The following is a 22619-nucleotide window of genomic DNA, read 5'->3' as shown; positions in this document are numbered from 1 at the left end:
AGAATCAAAGCTTGTCTTAAGAAGTGCTTCCAAGTACCACTCTGACACTTCAGGGAAGGTTTGGTACATATAAGAAGGCTATCCACAGGGACTGCCACTATACAGGATGCAAGAACACTTCTTCTGTTGTCTGTTTAAATTTGACCACATAATCTGTGCTGTGTCACCGGTTTTATCCCATGTGTTTATGTATCAAGATATATGGACTTAAGGCACAAATAAAGCACCATCTAGGAAACAGCACAAGAATTATGGTTGGCAACAGACCTTAAGTGTATAATCAGTGGTTCAGAACAATGATACAGCCTTTAATTATACGATCGCATATTTTTCCACTGGTCATACTATTACAGAAGCTGGAGGGCACATAGTAGAAGTGGCAGAAGGTTTTATGACAGAAAGGACAACCTTGTGACATGGACCAGAAAACAAGCCACTGAACTACGTGAGCAAAACCAAGACAAAAAAACTTGTGCATATGCTGCTCTTCCAGCTTCACAACATGGGGTGATTAGATTAAGATTAGAGTAGTTGGATTCTGCTTGTTTGGGACACTGCACTTCTTATCCCGATACAAACACTGGAGATTGGTACAACTTGTGAAAACAGCAATGCAAAAAGTTTGAGTAAAGCTTTTTTTTTTTTTTTTTTCAAATTAATGTTTGACTGGACAAAGATCAACAATAGGCTATCTGAGGCAAAGGACTGGAAGAAGAAAAAAATGTGCATGCAGTTCACATAAAAGCATCACACTAGAAACAGGGGTTTGTGTTCCTTCCTTTTATTATAAACAACAGGTAGCACAATTTCTTTACCTTGACCTTCTGGAGTTGGAGGAATTACTTTAGGTGGACCACAGCTAATAACCCCTTCATTTAATTGAGCAGGATGGGTTGTGTCACCAAATGTACACAAAAGCTGGTCATCGCTGTTCAAAGCTGGCAGTGGACTCACAGTCAGTTTCACCTGCAAACAATATATAAAAAAGGTAATATGTTTGAAAGAAATTAACCAATGCCCAGTAAGATTTATGGCCAGAGAATTTTCAGCTGCTTTTTTTTTTTCTTCTTCCTTTTTTTTTTTTCCCCCCAACCAAAGGTGATATTTTGGCTAGTACTATAGATGACTGTTCTCCTTTTCAATTTTAATTTGTTGCCAACTACTAATCTTTTCTTCTTATCTTTCTACCACTTTTCCAGATGGGTCTATGTTGAATTAAACTGTCACAAACACCTCTTGTCCTCTCAGTGCACTAGATCAGGACAAAAATATCTGTACAGATACACCCACAGCTTTTTGCTCTTGTACACAGCATCCATGTTAAGCAACAGTAAGCAGAGCAGTTAACACTTAAAACTTGAAGAACTTAATTAAAATTACATTAACCGTAGGTGTTATTAGTCAACAACGAAACCAAGGCTGGATAGGCTGGAAAAGCTGGAGTTTGAAAGGGCTGAGTAGAAAAATGGCTTTCACTAGACTGAATGTACATGAAAAATGACAACACCCAAACCCCACAAACCTTGATATCTATCATTACTACCAAAAAAGAATTTCTGGGAGAGTGATGGTGAGATCTTAATTTTTTCAAGGAAATTATCAGTACAGTGTACATGTCAGAAACTAAAAGAAAACAAACAAGCAAACAAACAAAAACCAAGAAAGGGAAAACTTAGCAAGTGAAGAGGAAAAAAATGAAGTTTTGGATGCCTTCTTTGATGTGATATTTCTGGTGTGTTTATTATAGTTCAACTTTTTCCATTTTGTATGAAAAGAAATAGTAATCATTCTTTTTCCACTGAAACTGGTCCACTGTCTCATGAGCTGCAATGTTTTTTGGTGAGTAAAGTAATCACAAGAAGAAGGCGACACTGGTAATATTGAAGGTTGCATGCAGATGCTCATTTGAAGTTGGGCTTGTTTTTGTTGTTTAGATATTTTGATATTACTTGATATTCTGATATGAGGCACCAAAGACTTGTCAACACAAGTTGACAAGATCTGAACTAAGAAGAGGTGTGGATTTTAAGTGGGCTATTTACATTCTACTAGCATTTTTATTCAACACAGAGATGGCCTTAACAGAATGCTGTTTACATCATTTATGAATGAAATTAAACTAATTTGAATTAACATCTCTTTCTGACTAAGAAGGATCAAAAGTCATTTAGTTACTTTACTCAAAATTAACCTGATTTTACTTGCTGAGCACCACCAGGAAGTCCTCAGTCTTCATTGGCATGCTCCATTTGGAGTCAGAGCAAGCTCTGACACCTTGGTCACACTCCAGACGCTCAGTTTTGTTGCTGCAGAGCAGCCTTGCATGCTGAATTTACCTCCTCCATATATGCAAGCAAACTTTGCCGAGTAGGCAATTCCACTGCTGATTTTAAAGAAACAGCTTATGACTTTGCTACTTACTTAAGTTTATGCTCAGGTAAGCTGAAAGAGGATGCAAGGGCAGCATGAAATCTCCCCTATCAATTAGCATTTATGGGCTATACAATATTGTGCAACACTCATAATATTCACTCTAAGTGCTTTGTCATCCACACTAATGCAGCACTGTGGTTTACAGAGAAGGTGAAAAGAGCATTTCTTAGGAGAAAACATGAACTGCAACCCGCAAGAAGAGCAGTGTGAAAAACACCAAAGGCTGAGATACCCAAAACACTTTATAGTTCCTGTCACCACCATGCATAAAGAAATGCAGATATTCCTTTGTCTGGTAGTCACATCAGCATGTTTTAAGAACAAGTAGGGAAAGCATTTTCCTGTCATACCGTAGCAGGGGCTCTGCGACTCATGTTTCGAGGGTCTGCACTAATGATAGTAACGCATGTGCCACTTGGACTCCAGAGCCAGTGGTTCTCCTTATCAGCTGTTTCACAGTCTGCTCTCTTTGTGCACCTGACAAAATAGGAACAAAAACGAAAGCAAAACAGTATTATAGTTGAACTCTGAGTTCTGTGAACAATGCAACAATTCTGGGATGAAAGACTAAAATTACAACATAAGATGAATGGAAATTTTCTTTAATATTAACTATTCAGGTCGTTATCAGAGGACTTTTGAAGGAATAATTGATGAAGTATTGACCAGGTTTGAGATGTAAAAAGCAAATGAAGAAACTTACATATATGTTGCACACCACCTAGGATTAGACAACTCAAACCTATAGACACGCACTCATATTTTACGTAGCATCAAAAGGAGAATGGAGCCATTGCCTGATCTTCTGAAACTAGGCTGATTAATCTTCATTTTAATACATAACAAACTCCTGGAGGAGTGGGCACAGCCTTTTTTTTTTCTGTAGGCTAAGTGGATGACACCCGTGTGTTAGCAGTAAGAAGACATCTGACTCATGAGGGTAGAAATGCAACAGAGAAGTATTGCTGGGGGTGCACAGGGAAATTCTGTTCTCCTGGTGAATGGTTTTATTGACTCCTGCCACTAGTTAAGATCTCTTTCTGCCTGGGCACTCTTACCATTGCAGGAAGACAACAGTGGCTGTGCAGCCTCACCAAAAGTACTGGGAGATTCTCCCAGCTCCCCTGCGGGAAGAATTGAAAGGAGAGATACTGCAGGACAGAAGCTGCACATGTGGCTACTGAAAGCCCGACAAAGGGTCAGGGGGATCTCATAAATATTCTTTTCATCCTGTGCAATGCTTGGGAGAAAACTCTGTAGTATCTCTATCTGCTGTAACACAAGTCTATTAACTCATCAGGGGCTTCAGTACAGCACAGTTGCTGCACCGTTCTGCCTGCCCTACCCTAAGGATATCATTTACGTACGAAGTCTGCATTCATATAATGTGTCCCTAAACACACAATTAACCACTGCATGCCTTCACGAGACAGAACTTGGTGCAGGTAAGAAAAACACTAGAAATTATGCAGTTCTCTTTCTTTTTCTGTTAGAAGAAATACTACCAAATGCAAAAATTCATGTTTGCCTGTTCTCAAAGATCATTAATACTTCAAGTTATTGAGGTCAGCGGTCATATCAGAAACCTGAAGGGAAATCTAGGGAAAATTGCCTTTTGTATGATATATGACACGGCCTTCAACTCCCAGTAGCCCAGGAGGAGTTCGAGTTGTATATTCAAAATCCCCAGGTTTCATCCACTGAAGCTGAAGCCCAGGCTTGAAGAGGTACAGTATATTGCATAAAACTGTATGCAACGCATAAGTTTCTTTGCAGTGCTTTACATTATGTTCCACATCAGGCTGTTAGGTAACTTAATGTGATAGTTCACATTTTCAGGCAGGAAGCTCGAAGTCTGAAATTCATCTGCATACTATAATTAAATAGCCCCTTTGTTCCAACAGCAAGTACTTAGAATCATGAATTCCCAACTGCTCATGCCAAGGGGTTAATTAACTTAGTAGTCAAAAGGAGAGCTGTAAGACCGCTCTTGCCTCTCGCCACTCCAATCAATGCACAGTGTAAAGAAGAGACATCCAGATTTTTTCTAGTTTACATGTGTTTGAATATTAATTCAGATAACCTCTACAGACAAGTCAGCCAAATGCCAGTTTCTGTTCTCCTGCAATTAGGTGAGAGCTCAATGCAGCTACATGTCTCAGTAGCTGACATTTATATAAAAACAGCATTTGATCTATATTCTTTATTTTCAGACATTAGCAATTTTTTCTTTTATGCTCTTTTTTATGTTTTCCTTCTTTACTTAAAATATATGCTATATTTTTAGGATTTTAAATAGGGAGCACTCCTAATTTCTGGGAAAATATTTAACTGGATGGTTCAGAGAGTCATAAAACTTGCAGTTGCAAGATGTATAATGATTTTCAGTACCAGCAGAAGCATATATATTTTCCCAAACTAATGAAATCTGCAGAAGTCAACAGGGACTTATTTGTGTGCGTGGAAGATTGATACCAACGTCTGCGTGATAAAATTAAATCCCCATCAGGACCATGAGGCTGAGTACAAGGAGACGGAATCGCTACGCAAAGCAGTAACGCAAGGCATAGGTCACATTTTGAGCATCTCCACTACCTGTGCCCGAAGAACACATGCAGGACTCACCTGCCCTCTCTCACACACCAGCCACAGTACGGGTCCCTTGCCTGCATACACTTCTCGCAGTCGGAGTATTTGAAGCAGTCCTGTACGGGAAGGAGATGCACCTAGGGAGACAAAAGCAAGACAAACCATGACGTATCTGAAGAAAGGCACATGGAGGCTGAAAAGCTTATGGACAGGGTTGTACAATGTTGTTGCCTGTGCCAGTGGAAGGCTTGATCTGGTGTTACTATAATTAGAGCACAGTTTGATTTTTAACAAAATGCACACAAAAATGGAGCCTGGTTATTCTGTCCATCATGACTAAATGAAGCTTAAATTTACACACGTTTCCTTCTCTTTCTCAGTCCAATATTCTCTAATCTCTCTTCAAAGTAACGTAGGTCATTGCCATAACCAAGAAAAATGAGAAAGTCTCAAAAACCTGAGCTATTCAGCTCCTGCAGGTTAAGGTACTTCTAGAAACCTGCATGACAGCACTTGCTGCGGAACAGACACTTCATGAGCAGCTCTTCCAATTCAAGAAACTGCTACAGCAGGACATATACCTTCTAAAGACTAACCTGATACTGGCTAGATCATTTTTAAATAGAATATCCTCCCCTTTCTGTCATTAGCATGATGATGAAATCATTTGGAAATGTAACTGTAAGTGGCACTTTTAGCCAGAAGGCATTTCAGAAAGTTTGAAAGCCTCAGAGAGCCCGGGTGCTCAGGGTTACTGCACTTTTCCACGCATAACCCTTCTGCCATGCAATAGATTTACAACAAAAAATGGAAATAATTATGTCAGGAAGCAGCATCGTCAGGTCTCAGTCCCCCAGTAAATACACGGCTTCTGGTTTTGATTTCCTCGGGGGGTGAGAATAAACAATTTGGTCTTTCTTTGGTGCCCAGAAAAATGAGCTGGCACATTATCATCCCTTTTAATTGTGCTGCTGAATTGTGCAAGAGGGCAAGGGGACATACCTCTTCCCAGCACTGTCAGTGGCTATACTTCACTTATGAAGACTGCAGAAAGCTTACTAGAAGATGTAAGCTTTGTTTCTTCTACTTAATCCTCTCATTTAAACCTACTACTGGCAGCTACAAAGCTACTTTGAAAGTCTGAATTTGGCCTTCTTTCACATTCAGAGAGTTCAGCCTGACTCAGTTAAGGAAAATGTCAACATTTGGTAGTTTTCATGCATTTACTACTACTTAAGCTTATCTTCTTAGTACTTTTCAGGTTGCTATGTAACTGGAGTTGAGCTACTGGCACACTGCTTCACCAACCAACACCAATCTCGTGAGTAACTTAATATCCAGTGAATGGCTTTTTTATGACAAAGTGTTTGTTTCATAATTCTGGCAGGCAGTAACAAGCCCCTTGCCGTCTCTGCAAGTTTTATGTAAACTGAATGGATTTTAAATAGCAGCCCGGCTTACGGTCATCTTCAAAATGCAGAGAAACTCATTTTGGAGATTTTCTAATAGTAGGTCTTAGCCAGAGAGAGTGGTAAAAGCTAAAGCAAGCAGAGAAGCCGGTGAGAATGGTGGCTGTCACAGGCTTCAGTTTTACTCCTGATATGGGATGTATCAGAAGGAATTTGAGATCCTATCACTTCTGTTTATTTTAATGAGCTAATGTGAGCATGGCAAGGGTGGTGTGGTCCTTCCCAGCTTCAAGGGGCTCCTCCTGATGCCTGCCCCAGCTCTGGGAGGAGTGGGCTGACTTCTGAAGGCATCTGTTCCAAGCTACCCACTGCTATTGATGCTGGAGGAGAAGTGAAACAGGAAAGCAAGCTCTGACTTCTCACTACAATTCTTAACCTCCCCATATTTTCTCTCCATCTGATTCCTCTTTGAAGGCTGCTTCAAGTTATCACCCATCACAACATCACTTGTGAGGCAAGTGCTGCATCTGCCTGGCAGGTCAGAATTAAGGAAGCAGATCAGTGCAGCTATTGTGCCCTTCAGTGTTTACCTTCTTCTAAAGAACTCCAAGGACAGGGTTCTGGTACATTTCTTCCCTTAACTCGCAGCTGTTCTGAAAACAGCAGTGTGTATTTCAGCATTTATTCTTCTTCCTCGCTGCTGTCACTTCATTTCTTCCAGCAACGAAGGCCTCCATTCTCCTTTCATCTATCTGGCTCTAAAAGTGGGTGGGACTGCTCATTGTAATTAACTCCTGAAGATGACAGTAATGTAATGCTGTGACAGAGCTCCCAACTTTAGCTATTCATATTTAAGCTGAACAGGTTTTGTAAAAGAAAACTATTATTCCCATTATTTAGAAATGGATGTGTCTATGGGAGCTGCTTGGAAAAAATTAAACTGAAATACCTTCTTTGGCAGAAATTTGCTGCTTTCTGAATTTAAACATCTTACAGAGACAGAATTATTAGGGACCTTCCTAAATGCTCCGTTTCACGCAGACTATCACCAGAAAACTTGTTTTGCTTCAAGGTTGCCCCCATCCTTGTGCTGCCCATGGCATAGCCTGGTGGGGACCTCAGGGCTTTGAAGCAACGTGCCATCATCCTGCCATGCAGGGTGCCAGGCTGCCTGGCCTCACACAGACAATTTTGAGGCTTGGAGTGCTGTTCCAAATTTGAGCAGAAGCCAAATTAGAAGTACCAACTACCACAAAAAAAAAAAGTGCAGTAACCTCTCTCACACACTGTACACTGCTAAATGTTTTATCAGTCACTTATCTGGCATGTTTTCCAACGGAGCTTCCAGCCTGAAATCCTTCAGCTAGAATGCAGCATGAACACTGCAGAAATTTATATTAATCTTTTATGAAACAGGAAGAGAACACACTTCCCTCACCATCTTCCCTAGTACTCCACTGTCACAGTCATCATCGTTCTCTCCTTGCTACTGGGACTGGCCTGTTTCCCGTGTCCCACCCAGTGTCGCTGTCAGTGCTGCGAATGGTGGCAGTCTGTCTGTCACCCACGCCATCTCAGAGAACTGCTGGTCCATGTGTGTGAGCCTGACAGCTCCAGTGACCGCAGAGGGAAGTGTCAGGAGCAGGCTACCATGCCAGAAGTCTGGCATCTTTCTCTTCTCCTCCTTTCCTTTTTGCTTTCCTTTTGCCTTTACAAGTCTCCATTGTGCCAGCTGAGAGAAGGGGAACTGAGAAGAGACTGCCTGTTCCTTTCGGAGCACAGTCTGACCTTTCCTGCTGCACCAGCATACAAGGGTGTTTCCCAACACTGTAATTCTTTCCATTGCTTCTTAGTTTTTGACAGCAAGACTCATGAAAACCATTGGCAGCTTTACAGATGTGTGAATGCTATTACGTCAGCCACCAGCATCCCAAATCCTGAAAAGCTCTTGCAAAGGCCCGATGGCAGCTTGAGCATCCTCCCTGACATGCAGCTGCTTGACCCTGCAATATTCTGTTGCCAAACATCACAACTTCATCCTTCTTCCAGACCCTGTGGGAGAGCTTCAAAGGAGAACTCACCTCCTATTCCCAATCATTAAAGCATTAAGGATAAAACCACCCTCCAAGTAACAGTCAAACAATTAAGCTCATCAGCCTGGACTTGAGGAAGGTCTTCATTTTTGGAGAGACCTACCTGGATGCCAGAAGAACTGGCAACACTAAAAAATGAAGGACCCCTCTTTGCTTAGCTTTACAACCATCTATATACCTCCTGTTCACCTCTGCTGGAGGGAGCACAAAGCTGAAGCTGGTAAAAGGAGAACATTCCTTCACCTTCTGTTTTCATCCACCTCCCATCCCTAGCTGCGTTTTCAGTTACTTGTAATATTCTGTTTTCCTTCTGCCTGTAAAGGTGCACACACAAACATGGAGCAGGGGCAGCCCCACTGACTCAGGGTGGTTTCCAGGAATGAGAGAGAAACGTTCCAATATCAGGTAAAGTCAAGAGAAAGTTAAACTTGACCTGGTCCTTAAAAGAGAGTGATACATTACCTTGTCTGTAGTCATCACATATAGATTTTCTTGGGTTTTGTCAAGAACCAGGTCATTCTTTATGGGTTTATTTAGTTCAATAGTAATAGAGCTGTACTCAGTTGCAGTGGATGACAGGAACACCTGTTTCATGGAAGAAAGAAAGGTGGTAAAGGTTGCTCTTTTTTCAATTATCATTATCGAAAATGCTGTGTTTACTCAAGTTCACAAATTCATATCAGAGAAAACATTTCAATTTGAAGTATTTAGCATCAAAAGCAGCAAGTACAGCAGAAAAGTAATGGAAAAGAAATTGCTCACTGCTCACAATAGCTAATATTTGCATTGATTTTTTTGGAAATACTGATTTATTTGAGTGCTGTAAAATTAAAATTCTCAACTTGGAGCCTCTGCACTTGAAAGTGTTCAAATTTGCTGACCTCCCTTACAATAACCAATTGTATCAGGTTCAAATTACAAACCTCAGAGCGGCACACGGCCATCACTTCCCTTCAACAAAATGACATGCATGGTGTAACAGTCCTGATATTTTAACTCTGCAGACACAGAGACCTTTGAACTACAAGCCCCACAGTCAGAATCTACCAGAGCTCCAACTTTAGCTTTATATCGTCTCTTTGGGCGACCTGGTCTGGTGGGAGGTGTCCCTGCCCACAGCAGAGGGGTTGAACGAGGTGGTCTTTAAGGTCCCTTCCAACCCAAACCATTCTGTGATTCTATGATCTATATTCTATTTACTGAATGGCCAGAATGATTGTAATATTAAAAGTTGCTCTTAAACTAGCATGGGCTTGAACAGAGATAAGGCCAGAGCAGCTGTTAGATTACCTAAGGCTATGAATATAGGGCTCCCAGTAGATATCTAAACCTTTGGGAAAAGTGTTATCCAGGCAATGCTAATTCCAACTGTGTGTTGGAAAGTGGAGGTATGCAAGAAATGACCTGTTTTGTTTTGTTTTGTTTTTTTTCTCATTGAAAGTAAAAATACCAAGTGCCAAGAGAATTTGCTCCTGATACGAGATCTTATAGATCACATTTACTTTTAGAGCATAAGCATGCTATCAGTACAATTTGCAACCTTTTCAACACGCTCTAATTTTTTTTAATCAGATTTGTTACCTTAAGAATTTTTCCATCTGAAGTTCCCAGAAACGCCACGGTGTGCCCATTCTCCACAGTCACAGTAACAGCCGTGAGATTCATCCCTTCTTTTTGTAACACCGGCTTCTCTACAACACCATTTTTACTTCCCAAAAGGTACGGTAAGTGTTCAGAGCCACAGGGGAAATTTTTGCTTGCATTCTAATAAGGAATAGCAATACAGAAGGATGTTAAACATTCAGATCACTAATTCCTAGCTAAGAATGAAGTGCAACCCTATTACCACAATATAATACCCCTCAGACATAGAAGAGCAGAAAGAGAAATGGATTGCCTGGCCATTTTACCCAAGCCAACAAGCAGCCTGCTAATTGCCTGCTAAACCGCTTCAATGCCTTTGCTTTCCAGGAGGCATGGAGGGGGAATATTTTCTTTTGTTTCTTTTTCGTTGTAGAAGCACAGATTAAAAAGTAACCATTTTGTTTAATTAGCATGTCATATAGATCAGGTTGACTGATTTTGTTTGGAAGACTATTTTTATGCTGTTTTGTTTTTTTTTTAATTTGCTGTTCTCCATGGAAAAGCAGTCCACCGGCAACCATTTCATGAACTTTCAACACATTCCCTTTTTGATATGCTTCAATCCCAAACTGCAGGAAGATCTACCAGAAGGAAGTTCATCCACACCTTGCCTTTGCTGCTACATTTGGTAACGAGACTGTCTTTCTGACCAGAAATTCACAACTCCTTTTTGCTGGAAGCCAGGGACACTCATCACATTCACAATTTCTATATTTGATGCCCACCTCAGGTGCAGGGTACTGCAGTGAGAAATACTGGAATTTCGAGGCAAAAAGTGTTGGTTTGGTTTCTTATCAGTGTTAGAGGCTTACTGTGTGGAAGGGGCTGTGGTTTCATGAGATGAAGGCTTCTGGGTCAATACCAGTACTGACCCAGTATTCCCATGCCCCATCCCTTCAGCTTCACTCCTACCCCTGGGCTGTAGCACACCACTTCTTAAGCTGTGCTCAAGCAACTGCTTACTTAAGTGTGTAAGGCTGGGGAATTAAGACATCTTTCTACGAGTTAGCTGAATTATTTTTAAGGTGATTCAATCCCTCAACCCACTTTAGGGTTGGCTGCAGTAACAAATGGCATGCACAAGTGGGGCTTAGAAACAGGTTCAGTGGTATGGGCAAAAATATCATAAAGTCAACTGAGATGCTGAAAAATTGCCTCTAAAAGTCATAGTCATAAAATGAAGATCAATATCTTGAGAGGTGCAACAGTGTCCTCCACAACCCTCGTATCCAAGGTAATGACAAGCCATGAAAAGAAATGGAAGGTGGCCATCATGCTATCAGTGTAGTCTGAGCCAGAAAAACATATGAAAACCACCTAAATATAAGAAAAATGCATATTTCCAATTATCTGAAAATTCATATCCAAGTAAGAAACAATATTGAGCTCCAGATATCACTTACAGGATTAATAATGCTATTTAAAAACATTATAGATACGTTGGCTGTGACCAAATTGCCAATCTGGAAGCTGATCATGGGCATAACAAATCACTGCATATGATTCAGTAATTTCCATACCAGAAGGAACACTTAAAAATAAATGCATTCATGAAACCAAATAATATTCATCTATTAGAAGACATCAACTCTTTTTTTAAAAGACTCCAAATTATAACTATCTTGCCACTTCTTGCTTGACTTGTTCCACAACAACCCCAACCACATTCCATTTCTGTAGTGAATCCAGCTATTGAGTTTTCAGTCATTTGATCTCATTAGACTTTAACTCAAAGCCACCTAAAAAACACACAGTTATATAATTTCCACTATTCCTATCACAGATTCTAACATTGATGCTGATATTACCAGTCCATGTGATCCACACGGGTTTTCTACTGCAAAGAGTTTGTAAAACATGCTGGTATTCTTATTAGTGTAGCAATCATTCCGGTTCTTCTCCATTTTGTCATTGATGTGCCTCAAAGAAAACACACACATGGCAGATTTTGGAGAGCCATTATCTTTGTTTACTTTGCTGAAGAGTGCAACAAGAACTTTGTCATCTGAGGGAGAATCCGTAGTTTGTCTTTGCTGAGCCATGCTCTCTGCCAGCTCTTCTCCTGGGCTAGTGACGTAAGCAGCATGACAGTGATCGTAGGCACCATCATCATCTTTGCAACCCAAATCCATTTCAAAATAGGAGTAATAGTGGGCATCATCTTTGCACAGACGTGCAATTAGTGTGCGGTTATTGACAGGCTGTTTCTCTTGTTGATTAAAAATAAAATAAACATAATTTTTGTCCTCAAAGACTGTGACGAATTGTTGTGTGCTTGATGAGTGATATGCTGACTTAACAGCCGCAGAGTCTGTATACATCTCAAAAATGTCTTTCCCATCTCTGCTGTAGAGCTGCCGAGTGCTAATTATTATCCCATTGTCATTTGGTCCATTCCCCTTCCCAACAAACAGCACTCGGTCATTGTTCAAGGAAGTGATCAATCCCACCGTTGATACGTTCTCATCGTTGCTTGCTACAAAGGACTTCTCCCCACTACTGTCCACATAATACTTAACATTGGAAATATCTTCTAAATCCCTGATGGCACAAATTCCCTTAAAAAGGCTTCCACACACCACAATTGTTTTATCTGCCTTATCCAGCAACAATAATTTGTTGTAATTGTCAGTCAGTACTGCTTCTTTACATTGATTTTCATCAATGGGAGGTGTGCACCTTTTGTTGTCCTTTCTTGGACCTGTTTCTACTTGATTAATTTTAATCAGTTTTTCTGTGAGCTGATACAGAGCATTTACCACTCCCAAATAGACTATCCCAGTCTCATTGTCCACTGTTAGGTGATTTAGCTCTGTGGTACTCTGAAAAAATTTCAGTTCCTCATTTCTGGATAAGGTGATGCAAAAGCAGCTCAAAATGCTCAGAGTCCAAATCCATAAAGCCATTTCTATGTAATACCTAAAAAAGGAAAAGAAAAAAAAACACATTATGACTGAAAAATAAAGTTTACATGAAATTCAGCAATGTGAAGGTTTTTTTCTTTATTGATTTCGACAAATACACTCATCCTTATGCATGTGTAGACGTCATAAAGATTATGGAAAGCCTCAAATCTTGCTAATTGCCTAGCAATTTAGTATGTTGGGGAAGGATGAAATAAGGTCAGATGTCTAAGTGATTATCATACAGCCAATTAGATAATCAATTTTCTGCTAAAGCACAATGAGGTCAATAGACAATTTGAAACAACATGCCAAGAAGTGGTAGTGCTTTCCCATTTCATAATGTGAGTATTGTTGATTACTGAGTTTTTAAAAATAAGCTGGATGACCATAGCGTTTCAGGTAGAGTGGAAGACATCACATACAAGAAACTGAGACATTTGGTGTTGCAGGACTTTCCTGATGAAGGAAAAAGTACTTCCACTGACTACAAGTAAGTCTGGATCCATCTGTTGATGCTCTTTGAGAAGGTGTTACACTAATCCTTCACCAGTGTAAAGCTGGAAGTTGGTACAGCCCTTCGTATGCAACACTGCCTTTGATTGCTAGCATACATTACAGTCCAACACTTCAATTCCCTTTAACACTGCAACTTAATGGTTTTAAATCTGTCTTAAGAACATCACTTAGAGTTTTAAATGCTTAAGATACTTTTATGTGTGTGTGTGTCCCATCTACATCCAACTCCCAGTTTCTACTTCCAAAGAAGATTGCCTGGCTGTTTGCAATTAGACGAGGACTTTCTGAGACTTGTAAGAAGGGGCCTAATTTTAACCTCAAGAGCTAAACAAGGAGGCAAGTCCAAACTGGCTTCCTAAGTACTGAACATTTTTTTCTATGTTTTCTGCAAGTGTTTCATTCTGAGAGCGTAAAACAGAAGGCTTGGACACAGATGTTTTGGGGGAAAGATAAATAGCATTTGGAGGAAATATTGAAAAACAAGTATAATCCACAGTATGTTTATTTTCAAAGTAAGTCATGAGACACCATTGCCTGATGAGGAAGGAACTTGCTAAATTACATGGAATCTAGTTAAATCTGAAAATATCTGGAACTGTGAATAGACCTGAAAAAGTAAAACCCCACAAAAGCGAAGAGAAACATTTAAAAAAAAATAGCCTAGCAGGGGAAAGTCTGCTAGGAGGAGGAAAATAGCCAAAAATGCCAAAACAAGGAACTGAGAGAAAAAAAAAAAAAAACAAAAAAACACCAATAAAAATAACAATGAAGGAACCACCCTCCTGTGGCAGCTACAACTTCTGTTTTGGCAGCAGCAACAGACCGTAGTGGGATGTTAATCATAAATAACTGGGCTGCAAATGTCTGAGCAGGGAGGGAGGAACTTTTGTTTTGAGAACAAGGCATCTGCCAGGTCCCCAAACCACCCTGGCATCACAAGCCATCCTGCCTTCTGGCACTGACTGCATTTTGCTTCTCTATGAAGAAAATATGCATGTAATGGTGAGACCAACTTTTCTAAGGGTAGAGTGCTTCTCACTTCCAACACCCCAAAACCTACTAAACGTAGCTCAGGATAATAATAATGACAAAATAACAGGCTAACTTCAATCTTACTTTGCTAGAGCTCTTATCACATACCAGACTGAATAGTTAACTGCAAAAAGGGGTCAAAGAAGAGCCGGCACATTACCAACAGCACAAGTCCAACTTCTAATGATAGGTTGACCTCATATGACAGTGACCAGGAAAAGCCTATGAATTATACACCATTCTTGAGACATGCAGACTTCAGCACACGCTTTGCAAGGTAATGAAGTCTTGGACTTCTCTGCAACAACCTTAGACCTGCTCTAAGGAACTCAGAATGAATTCTGCTATTTGTAAGAAACTCCTATTTCTTACTGCTCCCAAGGACCTCAATTTTCCAAACAAACTTTGGCCCCAGCTTATATCTCCGCAGCTAAATGGCATGTCATGATGCATGTCATCTAGTTTCAAACATCGTTGCTGACGTTTATCTGCAATGAAATAATAATAATAAAAAAAACAGCTTGACACACCGCGTCAATGTTGTTTCACAACAATTTTATCATTCCACTATCTATTGTGCAAGGATCAAGTGAAAAAAAATAATCAGATTCATTTGTTCATGTTTTTTCCCACAAGGTAATTATTGTCATCACTGATCGCAATCAAAAAGCCATAAATAGCTCTGCTTATAAAATATGCCTCAAATGAATGGATAGTAATTTACTGTACCTTAAATTCTGGGCTTGGTTCACCCTCATGTCTATGTATTTCAGTGGATTAAAAATATGTAACGAAAGAGCAGAATGCATCTCTTTAATTCTAATTGTACTGCAGGTACTGAATTGTAATGCAGTTATTACAAATGGATTGTTTAACAGAAGTCATTAATCTGGATCTCTCCCTTCTGCCATGTTTTGTCCACTCATGGCACCCATCTAATGATACAGAGGCAGCGCTTGCAGTGTACTTGCCTTTGTCCTAAAAGGAGAACAAAGGCAAAAAAAAAAAAAAGAAAAAAAAAGAAAAGAAAAAAAAAAGAGAGAGAGAGAGAGAGAAAGAGAGAAAGAGATACTTCTAGGAGTAATTCATCTCCCTGTACAAAAATGGGTAACACTTCTTCCCTACTATCTTCTGCCTTGTTTACTTCAAATTTAAAATATGAATGACAAAGACAGGCTCTTACTAATCAAATTCCAGCCACTAGCCAGCAGAAGACCATTCCAATTTTATTTGGTCTACAGAGAGAATATCATCAAGAAATTAATGATCTTCATTAGGATCTCCACCTAGGTCAATGACATTTAAATCCCATTAAAAATATTAGAAGAAAATATCTTTTGCAACACCCAGCAAACAAATCCTATAAGGCACTAAAATCAATATTTCAGCTTAAATTATTCAGAACTACATGCATTCTCCATTAATTCTGCCTTAACTACATGCATTCTCCATTAATTCTGCTTTTTTTTTTTTTTGGCATTCACTCCCTGTCACCCTGGCGTCACGTCAAACACAACGAGATTATCTCAGACCTGCACGCAAGGCAACAGTCCTTCACAGTCTGCACGGGTTTCATTTTTTTCCCTCCCTTCATCAGAGGGAACAGAAAACCAAAATTAAATAAGCTACGGGAAAGATCCGGAACTCAATCCCTGTTTGCTTCTAAAACCCCAGACTTGGGGAAGCACAATGAGTGCTGCTTTCTCTCACCTGCTGTTAACCTCAGGCGGTGGGAAGCGGCAGCAGGAGGATGCCTGCCATGGCCAGGGCTGCCCTTAACGCAGATGCCTTATGAGTTAGCTGCTGTGGAAACGTACCTAGGAACTGTTCCTGCTGGGAAAAGCTTCTGTTTTCAATGAACAAGTCAAGGCAGCACAAGGTAAAATGAGTAAGAAAGCCAAGCTGGAGCATGGAATCTGAGACATTCAGCGTGGCAAACGTATTTCCAAGGGATTATTTACGTAACTTTAATTACACACGGCCTCATACGGTTTACTCAAAGTCATACCCTGATCCTGTCACAGCCTGGTATACATCCTCTGACCAAAGTTTGCACTTACTTTTAAGCACTTCGTAGAATCAGGATAAAAGAAGCCCAACAGAGCCGCTGATCACATCATTGCTTTCACTCCCAAAGTCCTGCCTCCATCGTGCTTCGTGCTCCCCACCCCCTATGATATCACTAACATAATCTTTACCACTCTGCCATCAAGATTACTTGAATTGCAAAATCATTTCCTTTTGGGATTTCTCCCCTTTTCATCAATGTCTTCCCCACCCTTCCCCCATCTTGAAATACACACTTCTGATTCACATCCTTTACAGACAACTGAAAGTGATTTCTATGAAATGGTAGTAATAAATGGCAGTAGAAAAAATATTATAGAAGGTTTATTGTAATTAAAAAGAACGTGTGGGTAACATCTAGCCCCTGCACAGCCACTCAGGACTCAAGAGGTGAAAGCATTATTTGGTGAGAGGGAAAATGGGATGTCAGCAACTGAGCACTTTAGAAGAAACCCACTGAAAACAAGCACAATCATGCGGCTTACAAGGAATATGAAACTCCAGAAGTGGTGTGCAGGAAACACAAAGCACCCGAGAGAACACTTCATACACGAGAAGTGCTATGAAGTGACACCGTGTAGGAATGACACAGCTACCAGCGCTCTGCCCCATTCCTAGCTAGATCAATTTTAATTTAAGTGCATGTAACTTTTATGTCTTTTTACTCAAGCAAGACCAATAACCTTAAGTTAACAGTCAATTCCTCAAAAGGCATGAAGAAAGTAAAGAGCATCCATAATCCACAAGCGCAAAGAGAGTTTCAAATTGACTTCACACAACTCTCCTAAATACCTTTAAGGATTAGCATTAGTGGTACACAGACCTACACGTGGCGGTTGTTTCCCTCCTCTACTGCACCAGTATACCTGAACCTGCAACTTTTCAGCCATCCTGTTACCTCTTTTCTGCCTTCAGTATAACTTTAATGTTATTTCATTTCTTACATTTATTTCAGTTGAAGTGAAAGAATACCAGGTTTTGGCTAAAATTGGAAAAACTGACAACTAAAGCAAATGATCTTTCCCAAAAGAACAGGTAAGAAAGTCTTCTAGTGAAGGAATAATCTCACCGGTTTAGCTTCTGTGTGTTTTTTGCAGAGTTGTTCCTTGCTAACTGTACTATCCTGAATTAACTCTGGTACCTCATCTAGTCCAAATGAAGTTTTCTTGTAATGCTGGGTCTAGAGACATGCTTCTGCCAACAGATTAGCATGCAAAACTGATGTGATGGGTTTTTCGGGTAAGTGATGCTGAGAACTGTGGTTCCCTCTGCAAGCTTTCCCCTAATCAAAGACCCCAAAACTACAACATAAAAAGATAAAAATCCAAAATATGCACTCAAGTGGCTTAGAGATTTTGGGAAAAGAGAAGAGGAATGAAAAGAAATTTCTCTTCTCCCTCATTTAATTAACTTTGCCTTCAGTCTCAGACAGGTTTTCCACAAGACAAAAATAATTCAGCTTTCATTCTTAAGCTGAAAAAAAAAATCAGAACAGAAATTGCAGAATGTGTGGATGGGGGATGAACGGGCTTTCAGTTAGGATTTCAAAGCTTCTGATTTTATGAGAGCTCTAGGTAAATGTGAGCATCCTCCCCCACAGCTACAACTCTTGTTACTGTTTCCCAAAGCCAATCAAAGATGTAGCTCACTGGTTCAGAAAAGGAATCACCTGGAAAAAAACACCCTGCAGGATTCAAACACATTTCCTAAGAGCAAGGCAACATGCTGGAAAGGCTCTGGAGAGAGAACTTCTTTTATAGACTATGGCATAAGTCCAGGACTGCTTTTGTAGAACCACCGAGAAGAGCGATCGCTGTGATGGGTGGCCATCCTTCACTGCTGACGGTCGGCTGCTAGCAGATGGGACCCACGGGTTGGCGACCTGTGGGAGATCCCTTTGCGGAGAATGGAAAACCAACATCTGTTTCATTAAAAGTTGTGATAGCCTGTAATGCTTAGACATAAAAGGATTCATTTTCTTTCTCTCTCACTGCTTCTCAAAACACAAACTGCTAACATACAGAGCATCCTTGTATGGGACAAACCAGCCCACCTGGTGAAACTGGAAAAGTGGCAAAAAACACAAATACTTATAATACAGATTTTATTCCTTATGTGGAAGACAAAAGAATGCTAGACAAGGCAAAACCTCATTTTTTGGAGTAATTTTCAATAGTATAAGCTTTATTTTAATATGTATGATAGTTATATTGATAAGGGTCTTCTTTTATAAGGCCTGTTGCAAATTACAGACTTGTAAAGGAAATAATGAATATTACAGCCTCAAGCTTTGTGTACTCTGCAGGCGTTTTGCTGCGATTGCTGGGTAAAACAAAAGAAAGGCAGACGTGATCTTACAGTGCTACCTGTACCATGGCTTCATCTGGCTGGGCAGGAATGTGCTGTACTCTGGGACCCACAGAGGAGTAAATTTATCACTCGTACCAGCAGATTCAGAGTAAGACATCAGTGACTGAGAAAACAGGAGAGTGTGCACAGGATGATGCCCTTGGGAAAGGGGCACGGGGAGGAAGATCCTTTTATCGCTCTGCAGACTCTTATCTTTCAGAAGATGGGGGGTACCAGCAGTGCCTCTTGCAAAAAGAGCTCAGATAACTCACTCCTGAGAGAGACCATGGAGCTAAGGGGGTATTGTGAGGCATCCCACAGCCTGGCCAGCTGGGACCTCAAAGGTAAAGGGGCAGTTTTGATGAGACGAAGCAGTTTGACATACACAAGGCTGCCCACACTGAATTTTAAGGACTTCTCTTGACATTGACCTACGAGGTCATCCCACTCATAAAGCTTCTTGCAAAGTCAGAAGATGAGTTTGAAAGTCTGAACCTCCAGCCATACTACCAAATATCTCCAAACCTGTCCCCTGCCTTGTATCTCATGGTCTCCAAGGGGAGAACAAGAGAGTTAAACAGGAGAGAAAAAAGGAATTAAATATAACATCTCTGGTAACTTCAGTAAATAGCACTGCCATATACAAATGAGTCAGCAAACCAGTGAGCTCCCTCTTTCCACATCTTCCTGTTCCAACATGGAAAAGGTTTCTCAAGGCATTGCAATTTTAGCATTAATGAACAGCTGTGGAACACAACATGGTAGGTTCTGTATCACAAGGAGAGCATCTCCCCACCAAGGACTCTCACAGGCTCTGCACAAACTTGACACCGAAAGTTGAGTCAAACATTTACACAAGACAAATAGCTAGCGAATTCAAAACTTGCATTAATAATTATGTCATTAGCTTCAAGCTAAATTAATAACTCTGTTAGTAGTCTGAATCGAAACCTTTCATCCACACACACCTGAACTCCAAAGCATTTAATATTCTGATCCAGACCCAAAGTCAGAGCGAGAGGGAGCAGGGGGAATGTGAGCCTTAATTTTTCAGCTAGGAGTCACTCAAAAGAGCATTAAGAACAGCTAATGAGACTGAGAAAATGCATACTTACATATTTTGCAATCCAACTCAAGAAATTCCAATAATGTGCTGTCTCTGCAACATCAGCAGGTAATCAAACAAACAAACAATCAAAAAACCAGAAACAGTTTGCAGATTTATACGAACTCTTAGAAGCAGAGCTCTGCTACACCAAGCTGAACTCTAATGAATTCCCTGGCTTATTACAGCCAGACCTAAACAGCATTTGGATTTTGAAAACCTTTTCTACCATGGATTCTGCCACAGTCCAAGGTGTTATTTTATGTTGCTGTTGTCTGTTTGGTTGTTTTTTGGCATTTTTGGCTGCTTATAAGTATTAAAAATTCTCTAAGTGAAAGGACCTTCAAAAGTTCACAGTATCAAGTAGCTTAAAAAAAAACAACAGTGAGAAAAGCCACCGTGGAAAGATCTTCTATAGCATTAGCTACCAGCAGTTACTGAGTATGAAATAGTCTGAGGTAGCTCATGCCAGAAAGATCTTTTCAAATCCTAATTTTCATTGCTGTATTTTTTATTACACAGAAAAGTGTTTATGTTGTCACCTCAAATCCTATGATTGTATACATATATATATATATATATATAATATTATTATTATATATACATAATTTCAGTCCCATGGATGTGGTTGGGAGCATGCAAGGAAAAGGAGGATGCTGCAAGAACAGGCTACATGGCACTGCAGACACTGGCCTTCTCGGACCACACCTCCCTTGCAGTTTGGGCTTCTGTATTCATCCCTCTATCTTTTTCTTTTTGTGTTTTCTCAGTAGAAATGAAGCACCCATTTTAATGAGGCCTCGCTTTCTCTGTTTTACAAAGATGCAGTTGATCTGCAAGAAAAGCAGCCGAGTGACGTGGTTAATAGCAAGCAGCTGACTCGGCAGGAATCTGAACCCACAGAAGCCCCTCTTTGACCTGCTTCTTGGTGTGCTTTTTGTTGTTTGCTTGTTTGTTTTCAAACTGCGAGGTCTCCCACCAATAAAACTTTAAGTTTTTATCTTATTTTCTTCAAAGCTCATTGTACACTAAGCCCGGTGATGCCCAGAACTGCCTTATGCAGTCTGTGGCCAGCACAGGACCACAAAGCCCCTCTGGACCCTACCAAAGATGCTTACAGGCACTTATATTCTCCCTGATGCTGGCAAGAGACAAGCCTAGGTGTAAATACCCACAGCAGCTGAGTTGCCTGAGCTTGTAGGGCTTGCAGCATCCTACAGCAATCGCTGAGCAGGGCAGTCAGAGAAGCAGGACACGAGCCGGGGACTGCACCATGCAACCACCAGTGCCAGCTCCATGCCAGCACTGTGTTATCTCAGAGCCCTCCTGCAACTTGGGAAAACTTTTTGTTCTCTTTTATCTGAGGAAGCAGCAGAAAATGATAGAGAGCCTAGAGCATGGGAAGGAAACACCACAGAGCTGGGGTAGCTTTAATTCGCTGCCTTTCCCTGCACTAAGGGTATTATGGCTCAAGGAGAAAAATGCATTTATACTGATAGTAAAAGGACTCTGTGTCACCAGCTCCCTGCTACAACAACGGACTGCTTGTTTTCAGTGCTAAGGTCATCTTCGAGGACTGGTTTTGGACTTCCCCTGGAAGAAACAAGAAAGGAGGCGGATTTTTTTCCAGCACGGGGGAATCTGAGCATGACCATGTGGAAACAAACCCAAACTATTCCGGCTCCTTCCTTGCCAGAACCAGTTCTCCCTCGTAATTAACTATTAATCCGGCACACACACAAATCAAATTGAAAGGCCGACGTTGTTGGCATGTGCAAAGTTTTACTTTCCCTATAACTTGCGCAAATGAGGCCCGAGAAATGCAAATATGGCAGGTCAGTTCCTAAGTCCTACGCAACCAAGTCCTTTCCCCTAACCCCTCTTCTCCCTTGACAGTGATGGCTGCACGATCCCCGCTCTCGCTGTACTTCCATATCCTTCTGCTTCTTGTGATTTTGTTTTCCCACGTGGGTGGAACAGCTTTCCACACTCTTCATTTTAATGCAGCTTTCTGGCCATGCCAGGGATTTATCCAGGGAATTCTGGCAGGTGGGCCAGACCCTCTGCGAGAGCTGGAAGCTGTGAGCCACGCCGAGTGGAGCACAGCGACGTACATCACGCTCAGGCGGCTGATAGCGCAAGCCATGAAGAGAGACAAGCAGAGGAGGATGGGTGACATTCTCGAAATAGAAAGTTTATTAGGAGCCAAGAAACACACAGCTGAGGAATGGAGGCTTTTCCTGGCTTCTGCTTCTGGAGATAAATCGCAGGGTTTTGTCTGGTTCGTCTTTCTCTCAATTCTTTAAACTTTCCTTTGGGCCATTTGTATGTCCATAGTGGTGTTGCTCATTTTGATTGCTCTGAGATTGAAGTTTTTCTTCTCTGCCCTCCAAATTAACGTTCATGTCAGTTTCTAAAAAGCTCTTTTATTTCTCTTCCCTTACACATCTTTTCACATCTTCTTACAGCTCCTCCT

At 40.8% G+C, this 22619-nt stretch overlaps 1 protein-coding gene across 8 annotated transcripts in view; it reads right to left on the bottom strand.

The window, feature by feature from the left end:
- Positions 1-22619, bottom strand: part of PLXNB2 (plexin B2) — a 257191-nt gene that overhangs the window by 65437 nt on the left and 169135 nt on the right. For all 8 annotated transcript variants that reach the window (XM_068669637.1, XM_068669631.1, XM_068669632.1 and 5 more), the window contains 6 exons: positions 11977-13087; positions 10106-10288; positions 8987-9109; positions 5059-5159; positions 2784-2910; positions 816-966 (listed from right to left, as the gene is read on the bottom strand). In XM_068669637.1, coding sequence (XP_068525738.1) covers positions 816-966; positions 2784-2910; positions 5059-5159; positions 8987-9109; positions 10106-10288; positions 11977-13087 — 1796 coding nt within the window. Of the gene's footprint in view, positions 1-815; positions 967-2783; positions 2911-5058; positions 5160-8986; positions 9110-10105; positions 10289-11976; positions 13088-22619 lie in introns of those variants that run through there.

The sequence above is a fragment of the Anas acuta genome, chromosome 1 (genome assembly GCF_963932015.1).
Source record: "Anas acuta chromosome 1, bAnaAcu1.1, whole genome shotgun sequence".
NCBI classification, from domain to species: domain Eukaryota; kingdom Metazoa; phylum Chordata; class Aves; order Anseriformes; family Anatidae; genus Anas; species Anas acuta.
Note: the sequence above shows the minus strand (reverse complement) of the source record. Positions and strands in the feature narration are given on the sequence as shown.